This window comes from Loxodonta africana, chromosome 14 (genome assembly GCF_030014295.1).
Source record: "Loxodonta africana isolate mLoxAfr1 chromosome 14, mLoxAfr1.hap2, whole genome shotgun sequence".
Taxonomy (NCBI): Eukaryota; Metazoa; Chordata; class Mammalia; order Proboscidea; family Elephantidae; genus Loxodonta; species Loxodonta africana.
This window is the reverse complement of record NC_087355.1, coordinates 37,595,143-37,616,124: the sequence shown is the minus strand read 5'-3', so window position 1 is coordinate 37,616,124 and position 20,982 is coordinate 37,595,143. Positions and strand designations below refer to the sequence as shown.

General features: G+C 40.8%; 1 protein-coding gene across 1 annotated transcript in view; it reads left to right on the top strand.

Moving 5' to 3' along the window:
• The window catches only part of CNGB3 (cyclic nucleotide gated channel subunit beta 3), a 173,739-nt gene that overhangs the window by 73,409 nt on the left and 79,348 nt on the right, over window positions 1-20,982 (top strand). The window contains exons 4-7 of the mRNA XM_010588386.3: window positions 4,102-4,256; window positions 6,799-6,951; window positions 7,853-8,061; window positions 17,448-17,498. Coding sequence (XP_010586688.2) covers window positions 4,102-4,256; window positions 6,799-6,951; window positions 7,853-8,061; window positions 17,448-17,498 — 568 coding nt within the window. The remainder of the gene's footprint in view (window positions 1-4,101; window positions 4,257-6,798; window positions 6,952-7,852; window positions 8,062-17,447; window positions 17,499-20,982) is intronic.

Below are 20,982 nucleotides of genomic sequence, written 5' to 3'. Positions count from 1 at the left end.
GATTCAATAACCCTCAACATTACTTCTTATAGATTTTAAAGAGCATTGAGGCCATCAAATAAGGCCAAACAAAAGGTTAGCACTAGTGGGCCTATTTATTCAATAAGCATTTATTAGAAATGTACCTGTTCCTAGGCTTTGTGGACTATAAAGATAAGACAGAGGTCTTCATTTTCAAAACTTCACACTCTGTGATGGTGTCATCCACATACATCACTTCAAATATCCCATATATGCTGACGACCACCAAGATCCTAGCACCAGAACTGTATTTCTGAATTTCTCCTGTGTATCACAAACAAGGTCCTCTTACACAAAAAAAAAAGGTCTTATAAAACACCATGAATTGAACACACACAAAAAAGAACTCTTTTTTTTCATGTACCCACCACATAGTAATATCTGCTTCTTGAATTCCTATTTATATTAATGGCATCTTCATAAATCTAGTTTCTTCTGATAGAAAGTTAAGAAGTATTCTTTTGATTCTCTATTTGAATTTATCCTAAAGTTACAGAAAGGGCACCAAATACTGTGAGTTCTGGCTGTAAAATTTTTTTTTAATCCCTCTTTATTTCCTTCATCAGCTTAAACCTAACCTATTAGAATACCTTCTTTCCTTGTCTCCAGGCTTCGCAGTACTTCCTCTTTAACCCATCCTCCCACCATCACTGCCTCTCCAAAACATAACTCTATCCACTCATATCCTCCATTTGCTTAATTCTCTGCATGGGCTCCTCTAGCCTACAGGTCAGTGTTCAAACGCCTCAGCATGTCGTATAGGACCCATCACGACCTAGCCCCGATCACCTTTCCAGACCCACTTCCACTACCTGGCACCCTCCGTGCACACACTCTATTTCATTCATACCAAAATCCTTGCTATTCCCTGAATACATCATGTTCTTTCACACCTGTAATATGTTGCTTTCGAGACCTGAAAGGCCCTTCTTCCACTTCTGTTAAGGGCCTGCTAACACTTTCAGACTTAAAGTACTTCCTCTATGAAGCCTCTTTTTGGTACTCCGGGCCAAGCTCAGTCTGGGAATAGCACTTTGTATATATCTTTATTGATTTTTGTTGGTTATTTATTTAAATCCTTGCCTCCCTCAATAAACTATGAACATTCATGGGGATAGTCTCTAACTCATCTTTTTACTCTTAGTGCCTAAATTAGAAACTTAATAATTGTCTGATGGATGAATAAAATAGACATACTAATATTTCAAGAAGTAATCAGTGAAATGATAAATATGAAAACATTTCCTAATCATAAAAACATTTTCCTGATTTTGTGGACCTAGCGTCTACCTATTTCCGCACTCTTTAAGGTATTACATTTTCATCCACTGAAGCTGAGTCTTCACCATTCTCCAGTATGCTGGTAAAGGTCTTACTGTGGCACACCTGAAGAATCTTGGTGCCGAGGCAGGACCTTTGGTCTTTGAAAGAGATATGAAGTATACAATGATTATAAGAAGGGAAGAGAGAAAGACAACAATGATCTGGGAATCTGAAAACCATTACAGATGTGATACATTCATGTGGGGTGAATGAAAGGGGCTCATACTAGGGTTCCCTTTAAATGGGATTCACTGTTTGCCCAGTTCCAATGTAAACTTCATGGACTCCAGTTTGGAAGTCAGATGGAAGGGTCAACCATGAACATGAGGAGATGGGCGGGGTAGAGGCTACATGGCCTGTGAATACCTAGGGTCCACCCTCAAATGGGAAGGCAGAGGGTGAGAGCTGCGATGAAAACCTGTGAAAAAACTCAGAGCTTTAGGAAATATACTAGGGTTAACCCTATACTCTGAACAAGTATGTTTGTGTAAGTTTTCTAAAAAGTCAAGTCTGTTAAAGCACACAAGTCGTATTCATTTTCTGTTGCTGTGGAACAAATTACCACAAATTAACAGTTTACGACAACGTTCATTTATTAACTCACAATTCTGTAGATTGGGCTAAACTGGGTTCTCTGTTTGAGGTCTCAAAAGGCCAAAATCGAGGTGTAAGCCAGGCTGGGCACTTATCTGGAGGCTCTGGGGAAGAAAACACTTCCAAGCTCATTCATATTACTGGCAGGATTCGGTTCCTTGTGACTGTAGGACTGAGGTCTTTGTTTCCTTGCTAGTTGTCAGCTAACGGTTACTCTCAGCTCCTACAGGCTTCATGCAGTTCTTATCATATGGTCCCCTTCTTCTTCGAAGCTGGCAACGGAGAATATCTCTCGAGTCAAACCCCCTTGGGCTTCAAATCTCTGACATCCTCCTCTGTCACCTGCTGGAGCCAATCTCTCCTTTTAAAAGGCTCGTGTGATTAGATCAGACCTACCTGGAAAATCTCCTTATCCAAAAGTTAGCTGTGCCACAGGATAAAACTAACTATAGGAGTAAAGGGCGGTGGTGTTCAGTGGTAGAATTTCTGCCATTCATTTATACGGGAGATCCAGATTCCATTCCTGGCCAATGCAGCTCAACCACAGCCACCACCTGTCTTTCAGTGGAGGTCTGAGTGTTGTTATGGTGCTGAACAGGTTTCAGCAGAGCTTCCAAGCTAAGGCAGACTAGGAAGAAAGACCCGGCAATCTACTTCCAAAAATCAGCCTGTGGGTCATAACAGTCCAATCCCCAACTGATCATGGGGATGGTACAGGATTGGGCAGATTCCATTCTGTTGTGCGTGAACCCATCATGAGTCGGGGCAACTCAACAGTGGCTAACAACAGCAATACGAGAATGAAATCCATCATATTCACGTTGTTGTTGTCGTTACGTGCCGTCGAGTTGGTTCCGACTCACAGCGACCCTATGCACAACAGAACAAAACACTGCCTGGTCCTGCGCCATCCTTACAATTGTTGTTACGCTTGAGCTCATGGTTGCAGCCACTGTGTAAATCCACCTCGTTGAGAGTCTTCCTCTTTGCCGCTGACCCTGTACTCTGCCAAGCATGATGTCCTTCTCCAGGGACTGATTCCTCCTGACAACATGTCCAAAGTATGTAAGACGTAGTCTCGCCATCCTTGCTTCTAAGAAGCATTCTAGTTGTACTTCTTCTAAGATTTGTTTGTTCTTTTGGCAGTCCATGGTATATTCAATATTCTTCACCAACACCACAATTCAAAGGTGTCAATTCTTCTTCGGTTTTCCCTATTCATTGTCCAGCTTTCACATGCATATGATGCGATTGAAAATGCCATGGCTTGGGTCAGGCACACCTTAGTCTTCAAGGTGACATCTTTGCTCTTCAACACTTTGAAGAGGTCCTTTGCAGCAGATTTGCCCAATGCAATGTGTCTTTTGATTTCTTGACTGCTGCTTCCATGGCTGTTGATTGTAGATCCAAGTAAAATGAAATTCTTGACAACTTCAATCTTTTCTCCATTTATCATGATGTTGCTCATTGGTCTGTTGTGAGGATTTTTGTTTTCTTTATGTTCAGGTGCAGTCCATACTGAAGGCTGTGGTCTTTGATCTTCATTAGTAAGTGCTTCAGGTCCTCTTCACTTTCAGCAAGCAAGGTTGTATCATCTGCATAAAGCAGGTTGTTAATGAGTTTTCCTCCAATCCTGATACCCCGTTCTTCTTCATATAGTCCAGCTTCTCTGATTTTTGCTCAGCATACAGATTGAATAGGTATGGTGAAAGAATACAACCCTGATGCACACCTTTCCTGATTTCAAACCAATCAGTATCCCCTTGTTCTGTCCAAACAACTGCCTCTTGATCTATGTATTCATAGTCCCCAGGATTACACAGGGCGCGTACACCAAGTGGCAGGAAATCTTGGGGACCATCAGAATTCTGCCTACCATACCAACTATAGTTTTTTTCTTCTAGTGATACAATTTAATGGCAGAGTCACAGACACCAAGATCCAATATGGTCAAAAATGGCCATTTGCTCATTTTTCAAAGTGAAATCTATATTCTACCAGCCTTATTTTCATCAAACTTAATATCTGAATTGTTCTATTCAATCACATTAAAGAGCAGTTAATAACCTTGGGTATAAAAGGAAAGTGAAAAAACTTAATCTCTCTCCTTTACATATCTCTTCATGAGCCCTTGTCTGTTGCCATTTTTGTTGTCTCATTTAGTCCAAAGAGCAAACCACTCAGAGCTCCGGTTATAAATGAGTATGCCGATGCGCAGCTACACAACCTAGTGGAAAGGATGCGTCAAAGAACAGCGCTCTACAAGAAAAAGTTGGCAGAGGGAGATATATCCTCACCCGAAGGCAGCCCCCAAGCTGGTAAGCATTGTACCTCAAAGTACTGGGAAAAAGGGAGTTATGAGAGAATTTGTACTTTAAAATTGTCTTAGTTTGGGTTTTCCCAAAAGCAGACTCCAAAACAATGATTTAGGTACAGTTTATTTTGAAGTCCCTGAGTCCAAAATGTTGACAGTTCAAATTCACCAGCCACGTCTTTGAAACTCTATAGGGCAGTTCTACTCTGTCCTATAGGGTCACTATGAGATGTAATCGACTCAACAGCAATGGGTTTGATTTGGTTTTGGTTGGGTGACACGAAAAGTTTGTGCTCAGCAGCTAACTGAAAGATTGGTGGTTTGCACCCACCCACTGTTGAGATTACCGCTAAGAAAACCCTATGGAGCATGGCTCTACTTTGTAACACATGGGGTTGCCATGAGTTAGAATCAACTCCACGGCAACTTTAGTTTATTTTGAGAGTGATCCAGGAAGGGCAGTGAATGTGGGAAAGACAGAGGAAGGAGTTAAGCTAATAAAAGGTGTGTTGTGAGAGGGTTAATGCTGTGGGCAACCAGGGCTTGATCTGACTGAAAAAACTGTGTGGATTATACATAAGAATTATCCCCCAAAAAATGGAGGAAGCAGGGGTATCAATAGCATAGGTCATTTTAACTCCTCAGCACTTCAGGCAAGGCTGCTCCAGCAGTTGGAGAAAACCCTCTGACAGAGAGGCACAGGGAGCCCTCTGCAGCACCTTGGGGTGGACTGGGGTATATGCATGGAGCAGCAACAATATCTGCTATAACAAGTTTTATTGTAAAATATTAAGAATTCCCACGGTCGGATTACCCAATAAGCAAGGTATGCACGGGTCCACTTGTGCCTTCCTATCAACCTGCAGTGCACAATTTCATCTGTCCTCCACCATAACAATGATGTGGTGAAACCCATGTGAAATTGCTTACCACAGATTAGCAAGTAAACACAATAAGCCCATGGGTACCTTGCTCAATGCAAACCAGCGCATACCATGGTTACTGGTTAATCTGCCCCTGAGAATACTCATAACATATAGCTGGTTGTTGTTAGTTGCTCTCAAGTTGTCTCCAACACATGGTGACCTTATGTATAACAACTAAACATTGCCAGTCCTGTGCCATCCTCATGATTGTTGATATGTTTGAGTCCATTGTTGCTGCTATTGTGTCAATACATCTCATTGCAGGCTTTCCTTGTTTTTGCTGAACCTCTACATAAAGAGCTTATATAAAAATACAAGGATCCTACCTGAGTATACAAATGAGCCATGGAGGACCTCAAGACTGGTCACGTAAGAGGAGGAACAATTGTTAACCTCCCTAATAGTAATAGCAACCGTATAAGACAGAGTAGAACTGCCCCATGGGGTTTCCAAGGAGCCACTGGTGGATTTGAACTGCCGACGTTTTGGTTAGCAGCCTGAGCTCTCAACCCTTGTGCCGCCAGGGCTCCCCCTAATAATTGCAGAAGTGTATTTATGAAATAATAAGTACAAAAGTAGAGCACAAAAGTAATATATGCTATGATTATGTTTATGTAAAATATTTATAAATGTACAGAAAAAGAATAGAAGAAAGTTTGGTTGTTTAATAATAAAATAGATAAATAAAAATCAAATTGTTGTTTACATGGAATGGAGTTGAAAGTTTCCTTATAATGCTATGTGTAGGGAGTGGGATTTGCAAAATAAACTATGTATTGTATAAAAATTCCTTTGCAAAAGGAAGTAGCTAAAATAAATCATAGAGAGTCATTAAAATTTGATAAAGATATACTGGGAAGAAAATTCTAAGCTTTATTTACCCATAACGTAAAGATTATGTGTGAGGCTAAAGCAAGAAACTAAAACCTATGGAACACTGTACCTTCTAATGTTTCTGTTCAGTGTAAGCCCAAAGCACTGACTTCAATTATGTTCCGAAATACATGAGAATCAAGCTTGTATTTAAAATGCCCCGTTTGTAACTCCTTTGTGATACTTCAATAATGTGAGCTTGAAACCTGCTGTGTATTTCCAGTGTCTTCGGAATGTTTTCATAAATGTAACAATTTTAAGTGTCATGAAGATTTTGTCTTATCCGCCTGTACTGAGAGGAAAATTTTCTCGAAGGCTCTGACTTGAAGAAATCCAAGGTTTCTGCTCCTTAAGCTAACTTGATCCTTATATGATGGTAGCCTATGGAAGAGATGTGAACTAAATAAAACGGGATGAAACTAGATCAGCAGGACAGAGACAGATCATCTGATCGCACATTGTAAACAAGTCTGTTCCCATTTTCAGCATGGTTCTATTGTTGAATGGATGCTTTGGAAGCTATTTCGGGGCTTTGAAATATATTTTAGAGAAGAACACAAGAATTCTTTGCTCCTAAGAGTGAAGTTTATGGCCTTGACCCTCTCCATAGTCAATGACAGCTTCCAACTCAGCATCAGGCACATAACCTTGATAAAATACTGAGTAGAACTTTTTAAATCAAAGACAATGCATAATCAATGATATCTCACCTCTTAAAAAGTTTTTCGTCTCTTCTTTCCTATGAAGCAAAGCCCACAGCTATACCATCAACACAAGCAAGCGACGCTCAGCCAAACGAAGAACATTACTACGGCGCGTTGCGTTGTAAATTCCGGAAGTTGCCTCTGACAGATTACCTAAAGCAAATCAGACTTTCAAGAAGCGTAGATTCATACACAGGTACCATCAAAGGGGGGACTATCCCAGTGGAAGGACCGGCTGACACCAAGAACCAGCATCCCAGGTGGCTGCCATTTGCCCAGACCACATTCTAAATCTACCTGGAAAGCAGAATTTACATAATATGCAAAGGATCATTTGCCCCTCTCGAATGGGCACAAGAGATAAAATGCTACCGTCTGTTTTTAAAAGGCAGTCCCAGGGCCTGTCCTACCATTAATTACCTTTTAAAAAAAGGCATCAAAGCACTCAGCAATAACGCTGACACCAAAAAAATTTATATATTAAAATATATGCATATATTCCATAACATATAATGTCTATCTTCTCCTGGGGATTCACACTGTTGATTCTAATTCAACAAATCCCTCCTGCAGCCTCCCTTGGGCACAGGAAGGCAGAGTGAAGGGGCAGGCATTACGTAATTACCTGATTTTCTGCCCTCCCAGCCTCAGTGCCATTTCCATGGAGCTCTTCCCTTCAGGCAAAATGGGACCCTTCTCCCACTGGCTCTGGAAGATCCTGCAGCTTAACTGCTGATAAACAACAGACCAGTTGCTGCAATTATGCCTGAACGGCTAGCCTCTGACTTTTCCTGTGTTTACCCTTTGCTGACTTAAATAGTGCAGTGGCCTTTGGGAACAGACACAGTTAGGCCCCTTCTAGGAGACAGAAAGGATGCTGTCCAGCATTAGACAAGTTGAGAAGATCACTTACCATCCCTTTTAGAGCCCAGGGCCACTGCTCCAAAGGCAACAGTGTGCTGAGCATTTAACAGAACATCTTGTAGCATTTTGCTTATTTCCACAAGGTAGTGCCCCAACTTTGTCAAAGTAAGCAAGAGAATTCTTGTAATGTTTGTTACTTGCCGCTTAGATGACTACAGTTGCTGTTTTTCTAGATCGATTCTATCTCCTGTGGCTCCTGCTTGTCACCATTGCCTATAACTGGAACTGCTGGCTTATCCCACTGCGCCTAGTCTTTCCATATCAGACACCGGACAACGTGCACTACTGGTTTATTACAGACATCGTATGTGATATCATCTACTTTTGTGACATGCTATTAGTCCAGCCCAGGCTCCAGTTTATAAGAGGAGGAGAAATAATAGTAAGTAGGGCTGGGGAGAAGTAGAAATTGACAAATGAATAATATTAGGTTGGACTACAAAAAAAATACTCCCAAAATTGTTTTGCTTCATGTTTCACTGGCTGCCTCTGTATCTACAGGTCTTTAACCACAGGAAATTAGTAATAATAATACTAACAACACACTGAGTGCTCACTATATGCTGGGAATACTGCATCTCGCTGTGCCTTAGTTTCCTCATCTTTAAAATGGGAATAACAATAGTACCTTCCTCATAATGTTAAATGAGTTGGCTCATGTAAAGTTCCTATAACTGTCTGCAGCATAGTAAAAAAAAAAAAAAAAATTGTCAAGTCAACTCCATCTCACAGCGACCCTATAGGACAGAGTAGAATGGCCCCATAGGATTTCCAAGGCTATAATCTTTACAGATGCAGACTGCCACATCTTTGTCTCACTGAGCAGCTAGTAAGCTCAAACCACCAACTTTTTGGTTGGCAGCCGAGCACTTAACCACTGTGCCACCAGGGTTACTTGGAGATTTAAAAAAAAAAAAAAAAAAAAAAGCATTGCCGTCAAGTCAATTCCGACTCATAGCAACCCTACAGGACAGAGTAGAACTGCCCCATAGAGTTTCCAAGGAGCACCTGGTGGATTCAAGCTGCTGACCTTTTGGTTAGCAGCTGTAACACTTAACAACTACTCCACCAGGGTTTCCACTTGGAGCATAGTAAGTGTGTATTAAGCTATCATTCTTAAGGAGCCATGGTGGCGCAGTGGTTAAGTGCTCAGCTTTTAACTGAAAGGTCAGTGGTTTGAACCCCGCAGCTACTCCATGGAAGAAAGGTGTGGCAGTCGGCTTCTGTAAAGATTACTGCCTTGGAAACCCTATGAGGCAGTTCTACTCTGTCCTACAGGGTAGCTAGGAGTCAGAATTGACTCCAGGGTAGGGGGGAATCATTCTTATACTAGTTAATTTAATCCTTCCAACCACACTATGAGGAATTGAGGAATATGGAGTCCTTAGTGGTACAAATGGTTAAGTGCTAGACTGCTAACCAAAAGACTGGCAGCTCAAACACACCCAGAGGTGCCTCAGAAGACAGTCCTAGTGATTTGCTTCTGAAAGATCACAGCCATGAAAACCTTACGGAGCAGTTCTGCTCTGTATACATGGGGTTGCCATGACTAGATTGCAACTAACAACAACAACAACCTGAGGAATTTATTCTTACTAGCCCCCATTTACAGACGAGGAAATTGAGATTTGGAGGGGGAAGGAAAACTGATTTTCCCAAGGCACAAAGCTAGAAAAGTAGCAGAATCAAGATTCAAACCCAGGTCTGTCTGACTCCAAAACCTACGCTCATAACAACTACACTATGCTGGTTCAGTTGGTGAGTGTTTCCGAATTTGACGATACTTGAGGATACAAAGATAATGCCAAGTCTGAAATGTTAAAACCATACGCATAGTTTAAATAAATAATATCTGTTTTATCAATGCAAAAAAAGGACTTAATGGGTATTCTTGTAGTAATCAAACCTCAGTCTATGAGGCAGTTATTTCCCTACACACTACAGTCTGTCATTCCCCTCAATATTTTGTAAATAAGGCAGGTATTATTTCACTCATTAGAGTCTACTCAGTCTTCTCAAGTGGCAGCCTGGTGTTGTGAGAAAGCACAAGGCTGTAAGTTTTGTGGGGCACAGGCTGTACCTTATTTGTCCTTCTATATTCAGCACCAAGCACTGTGCCTACACATAGCACAGAAATCAAGTCCAGGCTGTTAGACTTGAAAACTTTGGGAAAACCTGGCTTAAAAAGAAGAGAAAAGGTGTCATAAATCTTCTGGTCAGTATAGACTCTGCACTGTCCAATATAGTGGCAACTAGCCACATGTGCCCAAATTTAAATTTTAATTAAATAAATTAAGTAACTTAAAAAAAAAAACCCTCAAGTGCCTCAGTCATACTGTCTGTTTTAGTCATCCAGTGCTGTTATGACAGAAATAACACAAGCGGATGGCTTTAACAAAGAGAAATTTTTTCTCTCACAGTCTAATAGGTTATAAGTCCAAATTCAGGGCATCAGCTCCAGGGGAAGGCTTTCTGTCTCTGTTGGCTCTGGTGGAAGGTCTTTCTCTGGTTGAGGAGCTTCTCAGGCACAGGGATCCTGTGTCCAAAGGACACGCTCTGCCCCTGGTGCTGCTTTCTTGGTGGTATCAGGTCCCCAACTCTCTGCTTGCTTCCCTTTCCTTTTTATCTCTTGAGAGATAAAAGGTGGTTCAGGCAACACCCAGGGAAACTCCCTTTACCTTGGATCAGGGAGGTGATCTGAGTAAAGGTGGTGTTACAATCCCACCCTCATCCTCTTAACATAAAATTACAATCATAAAATGGAGGACAACCACAAAATACGGGGAATCAAGGCCTAAACAAGTTGACACATATTTGGAGGGGACAAAATTCAATCCATGACACTATCCATATTTCCAGTGCTAAACAACCACACGTGACTAGTGGCCACTATGCTGGACAACATGGAAGATTTCCATTATTGCAAAAAGTACTATCAGATAGTGCTGTAAGAGAATGAGAGAACAGTAAACCATCACAACCCATCAAGACAGCCAACCTATAGAGAGAAAGCCGCATGGCCTGCAACCGTGTACAAATCACAAACACATAGAACACCACCATGGCTTTGTTTGGTTTTTTAACTATACAGTTTCTACTGGTCTCTCTTGTTTTCATTCTCCACTTTCCAGATTCGTCACATTTCTCATGATCAAATGCAATAGCCTACCTCAGAAACCACTAGCATTCTTGCCCTTAAAAAAAAACTGTTTTCTGTGTCAAGGGAATTTCATAGCTAATCCAATCAATCAAGGACAGAAACAAAAGAATATATTTCACAATACCCAAATGTAGTCTGTACCCCCTGCCCTTTCCCCAGCCAACTAGAAGGATGCTTCCTGTCCAACAGATGTCCACTGTGACATTGTCCTGACAAGACCCAGCAGGGGCTGCACAGAACATGAACTCTACTGTTACAGTAGCAAAGCCAAGTGGCCAAGTGTATGGTACCTTAAGTTTATGTATATTTTTGGATAAGAAAGGTAGGTTCCTTAATCTCCTGAATATTTTCTTTAGAATATTTTTAGATTATCAAAAATCTGGAAATCAGCAGTTTCAGTTGTTTTTTCTTTTAAAAATATATTTGCTGGGAAAACCAAACCCATTGCCATGAAGTCAATTTTGACTCATAGTGACCCTACAGGACAGAGTAGAACTGCCCCATAGGGTTTCCAAGGAGTGCCTGGTGGATTTGAACTGCCAACCTTTTGGTTAGCAGCCGTCGCTCTTAACCACTATACCACTAGGGTTTCCATTTGCTGGGAAGAGCCCTCTGTATTTGAAATCCCTCCTAGAAAGAAATTTTATAAGAGACAAAGCTATGGTAAAAATCCATTCAAAAAATTCCTGTGTGGACTTGAGAGCATTCATTAACTCACCAGTGCTATCCCCTGAGCTCGCTGGCAGCTTGATGAATGATGATGATGGTGTACAAATAAGAAGTAAACAACAACAAAAAAAAAAGAGCACTAATTCCAACCTCTATTAGATGCACAAGAGGGGAGAAAATCAATGTTTGACAAATGGAAAATGACAAAATCGGTAAGGGGAGACTTTTATTTTCAATTTTCTAAGAGGCCTTTGCACACAATGGAGTGTTACAATGAAGAAAAATAACCAGTAAAAACACACTCAGTGGCTCTATTTAAAATTCATTATCACGAGCTACAAATACAGAGCAGGAACTAATTGCTTTGTTTGTTCAAATGAAGCTTAACGGTTTCTTTAATTTAAAGTACGTTGTTTCAGCCTTTAAACGTGATTACATTTGGTAAGAAGATTATACAAGTTGAGTACTCAACTCAAAGGTCTCACTACATTTGGCTATCCATGCTATCTTTGGTGTGTACCACCAAGTTTTCATTCGTTTATTCAGCAAACATTTATTAAATACCTATAGTTGCCAGGGCTGGATGATGGAAAGATCAAATCTCAAAGGTACTGAAGGAAGATAGACAAGTAAAAGATACCATATTATTCCAATTGGGGTGCTAAGAGCCATAATAGAGTGAATCAGTAAGGTTTACAAGTTTTCTACAGTATTTATTTACATCACCTTTCCTCTGAACATGGTGCTACATAAACCAAACCCCAAACCCACTGCCATTGAGTCCATTCCAACTCACAGAGATCCCACAGGGCTTCCGAGGCTTTAAATCTCAACAGAAGCAGACTGCCACATCTTTCTCCCATGGAGCCGCTGCTAATTTTGAAAGGCTGACCTTTTGGTTAGCAGTTGATTGCTTTAACCACTGCGCCACCCAGGCTCCATAAACAGAGAGTGCACTTTTGAACCAAGGACCAGTAAATTCCTCTATAGACAGGAGAAATAGAATTGGAAATGAAAGTGGGGTTTATTTAGACATGAGATGTTCACACCCACAATTCTTTGCTAAACTTACCAGTAATAAGGATCCATGGAAACAAATGCTCAGTGCCATCTCCTGGCACTCAGGCCTTCCATTATAGTTACTGCTTTCAGCACTTCATCCCCTTAGCTGTTTATGAACTGACCTGAAGACAATTAACCATTCCATTCTCTGTGCTCTATACATTTTATTCATACTGCCGATATATGGTTTCACTGAGTAATATTTAGGCTAATTATGATGTAGTAGAAACAAAGAGCTCAGGATCGAAGTCCATCTCTGAAATTAAGATGGGAATCGAAGTACCCAGCTTATAACCCTATTGTGATGATTAAATGAGACAGTGTGTACTCCTTAGCCCAGAGTCCGGCTCTAGAAAATAATCAGTAAATTGTTAAATGAATGTTCATACAATGATTAACTTCTCTCTTTTGTCTCCTGGTTTATATGTAGCTATATTTCTTACCAGATATTAAGTTTCTTGAGAGTAGATACAGCACTTGATTCATTTTCTCACCTATTCTAGAAATTCAGACAGTAGATAATCAAGGAATGCGTGAAGGAATAAATGACTGTCAATCTTGGTTCAATGAATCCTTTTCTTGGAATAATTATTTAATATGTATTACAGTTGATCTGTTGATAGCATTGACCTTCCTGTCAGAATGTATCTTATACCGTTCCAGACCACTGTATTATCTTGGAAACACTTCCATCTGTTCTTTGCAAAAATTAAGGAGTTCCTATGGATTGTGTATCAGAAGAGGTGAATAATAAGTGAATATAATACCTGGGTAGAGCTTCTGTTGGAAAAGCATTTAGGTGTAATTAGCATATCCTTCCTAAAGTAAGATTCCCCTGATGAAGTGTTGCCTGCACAACGATGAGGCTTAAAAAAGAGAGCAGGAATAAAATGGGATGACATTTGAAAAATAAGTGCCTAATTGTTACCGGTAAGCTTGTGATCCTCATGGCTAATGACGCCTAATTTATTTAGTGCTCCAAAGAAGTGGGATTTCACTTAATCTAGCAAGTTTTAGTATCATTTACATTTATTCAATAGTAAGATTATAGACAACACTGAAAGTAAAGGGACAAATGTGCTAAAATTATTCTCCCTAGGTGGGGGGAGGGGTAATCTTTTAACTTAACTGCTTAGCACTTGACATGTGTCTGTTGGTCCCCTATAATCTCTGAAGGAGCTGACTGATTTTACTCAAGCTTGATACATGACTTATAAGGCTATCAACTTAGACCTGTATCTAGTCTACCTGTGGCTCAGCCATTTTGTTTCACAGTAAATCATTAAATGAGCACATCTGATATTTTTTCTAATATATTTCCGTAAAATTTATTATGTGTACATGGGTTAAAGTTACAGGAAAAAAAAAAGCAGGGAAAGGAGGAATTGGGAAGTTTGCAATACTAAAAACTTCTGACCTTGGACAGCCTTGACGACTGCTAGAAGATGCTGCTTCCATGTGTTGAGGTTCTAATACTTTGGTCAACTAATAAATACTATAGAAAATCGCTCCCTACCAGTAACTGAAACATAGGAATCTAGGTACAATATTAGTGTTAATTCTTTCACAAATGCCTCCCTATTCCTTTATCACTTATCATACATTTACTGAGCACCTGCTACATGTTAGACACTGTGTTAGCCACCAGAGAAACAGAGGACAAAGACATGGATCTTACCCTCTTAAGTAGTTCTAACTAAGAAGGACAGACAGACAAAAGACATATGTTGAGATTTTGTGATGTGAGTCATAAGACAAGTGAGCCCAGGGTGCTATGGGGCTCAGAGAAAACAATGTGAGGAGAGGACTCCTGAGCAGAGTCTTGATGAATGAGTTGGAGTTATCTGCACCTCTCCGCTCCCACAGAAAGGAAAACATATGCTCTAAGCACTAGGAACAGCATGGCAAAGACATCAAGGTGAGACTCTGTGATGCGTTTCAGGAACTGCAGTAACAGCATGGCTGTGGGATCCTGCAGGAAGAGAGTGAGAGAGAGAAAACAGATTCTTGTATAACACGAAAGGGAGCTTGAATATTTTTTTCTTAAAGTCATGCAGAGTCATTGTAGGATTTAATGTAAATGGAGTTCATTAAATGACCTTATTTAGAAAGATCACTCTGGCTGCCATTGTAGAATGGATGGAGGGGCATCTTACCCCAGCATCACTGGCATGAATCAAAAAAACAGGAAATAATAAATGTTGGAGAGGCTGTGGGGAGATTGGAACTCTTATGTGCTGCTGGTGGGAATGCAAAATGGTACAGCCATTTTGGAAAATGATATGGCATTTCCTTAGAAAGCTAGAAATAGAAATACCATATGATTCAGCAATACCACTCCTAGGAATATATTCTAGAGAATAAAAGCCATCACACGAATAGACATATGCACACCCATGTTCATTGCAGCATTGCTCACAATAGCAAAAAGATGGAAACAACCTAGGTGACCATCAACAGATGAATGGATAAACAAACTATGGTACATACAGTGGGGTACTACCTAACAATAAAGAACAATGATGAATCTGCGAAGCATCTCACAACATGGATGAATCTGGAGGGCATTATGCTGAGTGAAGTAAGTCAATCACAAAAGGACAATTATTATATGAGACCACTACTATAAAAACTCATGAAAATGTTTACACACAAAAAGAAACCATCTTTGATGGTTACAAGGGAAAGGAGGGGTGAGGATGGAAAAACACTAAATAAACAATAGATAAGTGGTAACTTTGGTAAAGGGTAAGACAGCACACAATACTGGGGAAGCCACCACAACTTGTCCAATGCAAGGTCATGGAAGCTCCATAGACACATCCAAACTCCCTGAGGGACCAAGTTACTGGGCTTAGGGCTGTGGGAACCATGGTTTCAGGGAACATCTAGCTCAACTGGCATAACACAGTTTATAAAGGAAATGCTCTATATTCTACTTTGATGAGTAATGTCTGGAGTCTTAAAAGCTTGTGAGCGGCCATCTAAGATACTCACTGGTCTCACCCCTTCCGGAGCAAGGGAGAACGCAGAAAACTAAAGACACAGGGGAAGATTAGTCCAAAGGACTAGTGGGCCACATCTACCACAACCTCCACCAGACTGAGTCCAGTACAACTAGATGGTACCTGGCTACCACCACTGACTACTCTGACAGGGATCATAATAGAGGGTCCCGGACAGAGCTGGAGAAAAATCTAAACCAAAATCCTAACTCACAAAAACAGACCAGACTTACTAGCCTGACAGAGACTGGAGAAACCCCAAAAGTATGGCCCCCTGACACCCTTTTAGCTCAGTAATGAAGTCACTCCTGAGGTTTATACCCTTCGGCCAAAGACTAGACAGACCCATAAAACAAAATGAGACTAAAGGGGCACGCCAGCCCAGGGGCAAGAACTAGAAGGCAGGAGGGGTCAGGAAAGCTGATAATAGGGAACCCAAGGTCAAGAAGGGAGAGTGTTGATGTGTCATGTGGTTGTTAACCAATGTCATAAAACCATATGTGTACTGTTTAATGAGAAGCTAGTTTGTTCTTTAAACCTTCATCTTAAGTACAACAACAACAACAACAAAGTAATTAAAAAAAGGAATGGATGGATGGAGGGGAGCAAGACTGAAGGCAGGGAGACCAGTGCTAAAAAGAGAGAATGAACATGAGAAAATTTTAGGAAGAAGAATCAGTAGAGTGTGGTTGCTGGTTGGACGAGGGTAGAGGGTGAATGAGTGGTTATAGGATCACTGGTCAGAGTAGATGAAGATGCTCATAGCCAAAATGGAGCCAACAGAAAGAAAAGGAGCGTTGTTAGGTGTCAGGGGGAATGGAGAATGACAATAAGCTCAAGTTTGGTGCAGGTTAAATTTGAGATGAGTGAAACTGCTAAGTGGAGAGCATAAAGCAGAGTTGTTTGTATCAATCAACAGCCTGGAAAGTGATCTTAGGTGGAAGTACAGATTTGGTAGTCTGAACATATATGGTGATCTTTAAAACTATGCACGTTGGTGAGATTTCCTAGGAAGCAAGTGTAACAAGAAAAGAGAATAGAGTTGAATCCTGGGTAATATTGACTTTTAAATGGTTATCCTAAAAGTCCAAGAAAGACATAGAAAAGTAGAAGCTGAAAAAGTAAGGTAAACCAAGAAGAAAGTGGTGTTACCGATTCTTTGGAAAGAGAAAGTTTCAAGGATAAAATAGTCAAAAAAAAAATTTTCAAATACCTCAAATTTTTTTATTCATTTCTTCATTCCTTCACTCATTCATTTACCTATTCATGCACTCAGTAAGTATTTATTGAGCTCTTCATAAGTTTCAGGCACTACGCTAGGCACTAGTTACATACAGTACTAAAAAAAAATCACCCTCGTCCCGGCCCTTGGTAGATTACCATTTAATGGGGTAGGAAGATTTTAAAAAAATGAGTCAAGAAATAATATGTGTAATTCCAAAATATGGTCATAAAAGAAGTAAACAGAGTGCTAAAGACCATAAAGAATCCCCTGGGTGTGATGATTAGGTGGTCACTGGTGGCCTTAGCACTGGTAGTCTTGACGGAATAAGAGAAACTGGCAGAACCAAATTGCCACCAAATTGCCATGGGTGGAGGAATATATATGAGGAAAGGATGTGAGAGAAAACAATAAGCAATGTAAGTGGCTCTCTTGAGAAGCTTGACCATGGCAAACAACAGGGCAATAACAAAAAGAAGACAGAAACCAAGGGAAGGTATGGGGTTTTTTTGTTTTTGTTTTTTAAAATGGAGCATGTTTATAGGCTGAGGGGAAGGAACCAGTGGAAAGAAACGGCTGCAAATATAGAGAATAAAAGTGAGAATTATTTAATTGATGAGTAGCTAAAATTAATATAAAATATATTTCAGGTGGATTTAAATGAGCTAAAGAGATACTACAGGAGTTCCACAAAATTTCAGGTAGGTGACTTACAAACAATTTCAAAACTGTTCAAGTAATCCATTACCAGTTTGACTTTAATTTTCATCTACAGGTTTCTATAGGCAAATTTTCTTCCTTTCAGAATCACAGATTCATAACAGAGTTCATATAGATGAAGTTTTATTAGGCAAAGGAAGGCCTAAAGTTTTTGTTTCTCGATAATTACATGAGATACTTCCTTATATGTGCAAATGTATAATTCAACATATGGGTCCGTATTCAGCAGAGCAAAATTATTTAGTACCTATATTTAAATTCTGACTTAAAAGAGGTTTACTCTGTCTTGTTCATAGAGTCTAACCTGTAATTCATGTAGCATGATGATATGAAAAAACAACAACAACAACCAAAAAAACCGTGCCACTCAGTTGATTCCGACTCATAGCAATCCTATAGGACAGAGCAGAACTGCCCTATAAAATTGCTTCTACTCTGGTTGATGTCTTGTCCATATAAAATAAACGAAAAATAGGAATAAAGCAATTACTCAGATAACATGGTATCTTTCTTTCCTCAAATAACAATATGATATTGTTCTTATAGCCCATAATTATTTATAAAGTACTCTTGCACCTTTTATTTGGCAATTGTAACTCTGTGAAATAAGCAGAGAGTCAGGTTACCCAACGTTACTCAATCTGTATAAATGAACATCGACCTCCCACTTCAAGGACAACTTCCATCCTTCAAATTTTGTTAAAAAATATAAATCTAGATTTGGGTCCCAAACTGTCACAGTTGGCTATCTACCATGATTAAAATATGTTTCGGGTTTTTTTTTTTTTATCTCCAATTTATTTTCTTTGTAAAAAATTGCCACTTAATAGTCATAAAAGATCAACACTACATCGATGAACTCTACAAAGAGGATGAATGTTCTTGAAAATGCCACAAAGCTTATTCTAAAGTCTTAATCACATTCTTGAGTTTCAACAAGGACTGAATTAACTCCTATATTTAATTTTTGTTCATAAACATAAAATTTTACATTTATTCAACTACCACCACACCATCTTTTGAATTCCCTTAGTGCCTTCTCCCTGTCTTAAGGTATTTATATTATAGCTATTTTTGTGCTTCATTATGTCACTATTAAACCGTAAACTTCTTGTGGAGAGAAACGGTGTCTTACTCCTATCCCAGTACCAACATTCTTTGCAAAGTGCTTTATATGTGCTGGTCAGTATTAATTCAATTTTCTACAATTCGGCAAGATATAAATCATCTTTAGCTATACGGCAATGTACTAATTTCAAACATGACTGAAGACTGTCTGCAGTAAGAAGTCCAGTGGAGAGTTGAGCAACTGGTTGAAGAGCAAGTAAAAAGAACCATGCGCTCTGAGCCAGGAAATGTGGATCCGGCTTAGCACTAGACAAGTCAATAGCTCTGTGCTCCCGATTTGTAAGGTATTATTTCAGTAACTGCTCTGTATACCACTTGACTTCTTGAAATGATCAGTATCTGTAAGGTAAAATCAATGAAGTTTTATTATATGATTCAATTTCTAAAGCAATACTTTTAAAAAGTAATTTATTTACAATAGTTCATCTGGTTAATATAAACTAAAAGTTCCCTTTCTGTTCAATAGCTTTAAAATTCTGTTACACAATTAATTATCTCAACTCTCCATTTCATATGTGTGGCTTTACACAAAGCCCTTACCTGCTCTTAATTGTATTAAGGTATCTTAAGTGTTTTTTTAATATACCCTATTTCTCAAGTATATATGAAAAGGCATTATTTTGTCTTACACAATTTTTATTGTCATCCTTGTAATTAGGAAAATGTAAGTGTGATGTCATTTTACAATTACTATCATAATAGAGGGCTAGAATAATTTACATATGGATAGATAAAAATGTATATAATTTTAGCCATAATAATACTTTCAATACCTTCTCTCATCAGAGCTGTTAATTACAGGCAGGCACCGCACAACGTGGGGCAGCACATTTATCTGTGGTCCCATAAGATTTGTTTTTTTTTTTTCTCTAATGGAATCCACTCGAAGGCAACGGGTTTGGTTTTTGGTTAATGGTTTTAAAGGCCCCAAACCCAGACTCCTGCAACACTGGGCCAGGTTGTTTACAAGCAGCTGAGGCAGGGGACAGAGCTCTGGGGCGTCTTTTTGGGCTTTGTCCGGTGGACAGGTGGGGGGGGGGGTTAGGGCTAGGGAGGCCCAGAGGCGGGGGAATAATGGGCTGGCCTGGGCGCGCACCACTCCCTCCAAGCTAGCTTCCCCTCCATCTGCTTCTGAAAGAAAGGATAGAGGGCAGACCACTTCCGAATATTTAGCAGCTGATTTTTTTTTTTTTTTTGAAACCTGAAGTTCACCCCTAAAGACAAAGAAAATTCTGTCTCCCAGGGGAAGTAAGCGGGCAGCCCACACCTCGACGCCCAGTGGCCACACACATCGGCCAGCTCTGGCCACCCCTCGTTAGAATTGGAGCTTACTGACATTCAGAGGGGGTGGTGGGATAGAGCAGGGCGTGGGCTGGAACAGCCTGGGCACAAGCAGGTGTTTCCTGATGCCCACACCCCTCTGCACCAAGATGGGGACTGAGAGGCCAAACGGGTGTCTCCTCTTGGCCCTAGAATCTCGAGGCCAGGACTCTAGGCTAAGGTCTTGAGTGACATCACACCTCCAACTTCCCTCCTCAGCGTGCTGCCCCTCCCTGCCTATCTGGACACACACACACGTGCACACACACACACTTGCCAAGTGGGGCCAATTCCCAGAGGGCTCCAAGTCACCAAGGCCTGTACACACACACACACACACCACCTCCAAGTGGGGCCCAATTCCCAGAGGGCTTCAACTCACCCAGGCGTGTACACACACACACACACACACACACACACACCCTCCAAGTGGGGCCTAATTCCCAGAGGGCTCCAAGTCACCAAGGCCTGTACACACAGACACACACACAGACACACACGCTCCAATTGGGGCCTAATGCCCAGAGGGCTCCAACTCACCAAGGCCTGTACACACACACACACACACACACACACACACACACACCCTCCAAGTGGGGCCCAATTCCCAGAAGGCTTCAACTCACCAAGGCATGTGGGAGCACACACAGTGCAAGCAGAGGCCTTCTCCGCCAGCTCCTCTAGCCTGGTCACTGCATGATCCGCTTTGGTTAAAGCCTTACAGGCCCACTGGGGCACTGATGGTTCGTGGGGAAGCAGGCCGAGGCACAGCCCCTGACCTGTTTGTAAGAGGTAACCCTTGAACACCAGGTCACAGTCTGTGTGGACGTAGCTGCCTCACCCAGCTTGGGAAGGTAGCTGATCCTCCCTGAACTCCAACCAGCCCTGGGCGGGGCCCTGCAGGCCCCCTCCTACAGCGCGGGCCTGCAAAGTCCCTCCCCAGGAGATGGCAGCCGTGCCTTAATGTGTGCGCTCCAGAGCTCCTGCCATCCTGGTGGTGGGAGATGCTGGAGTGCC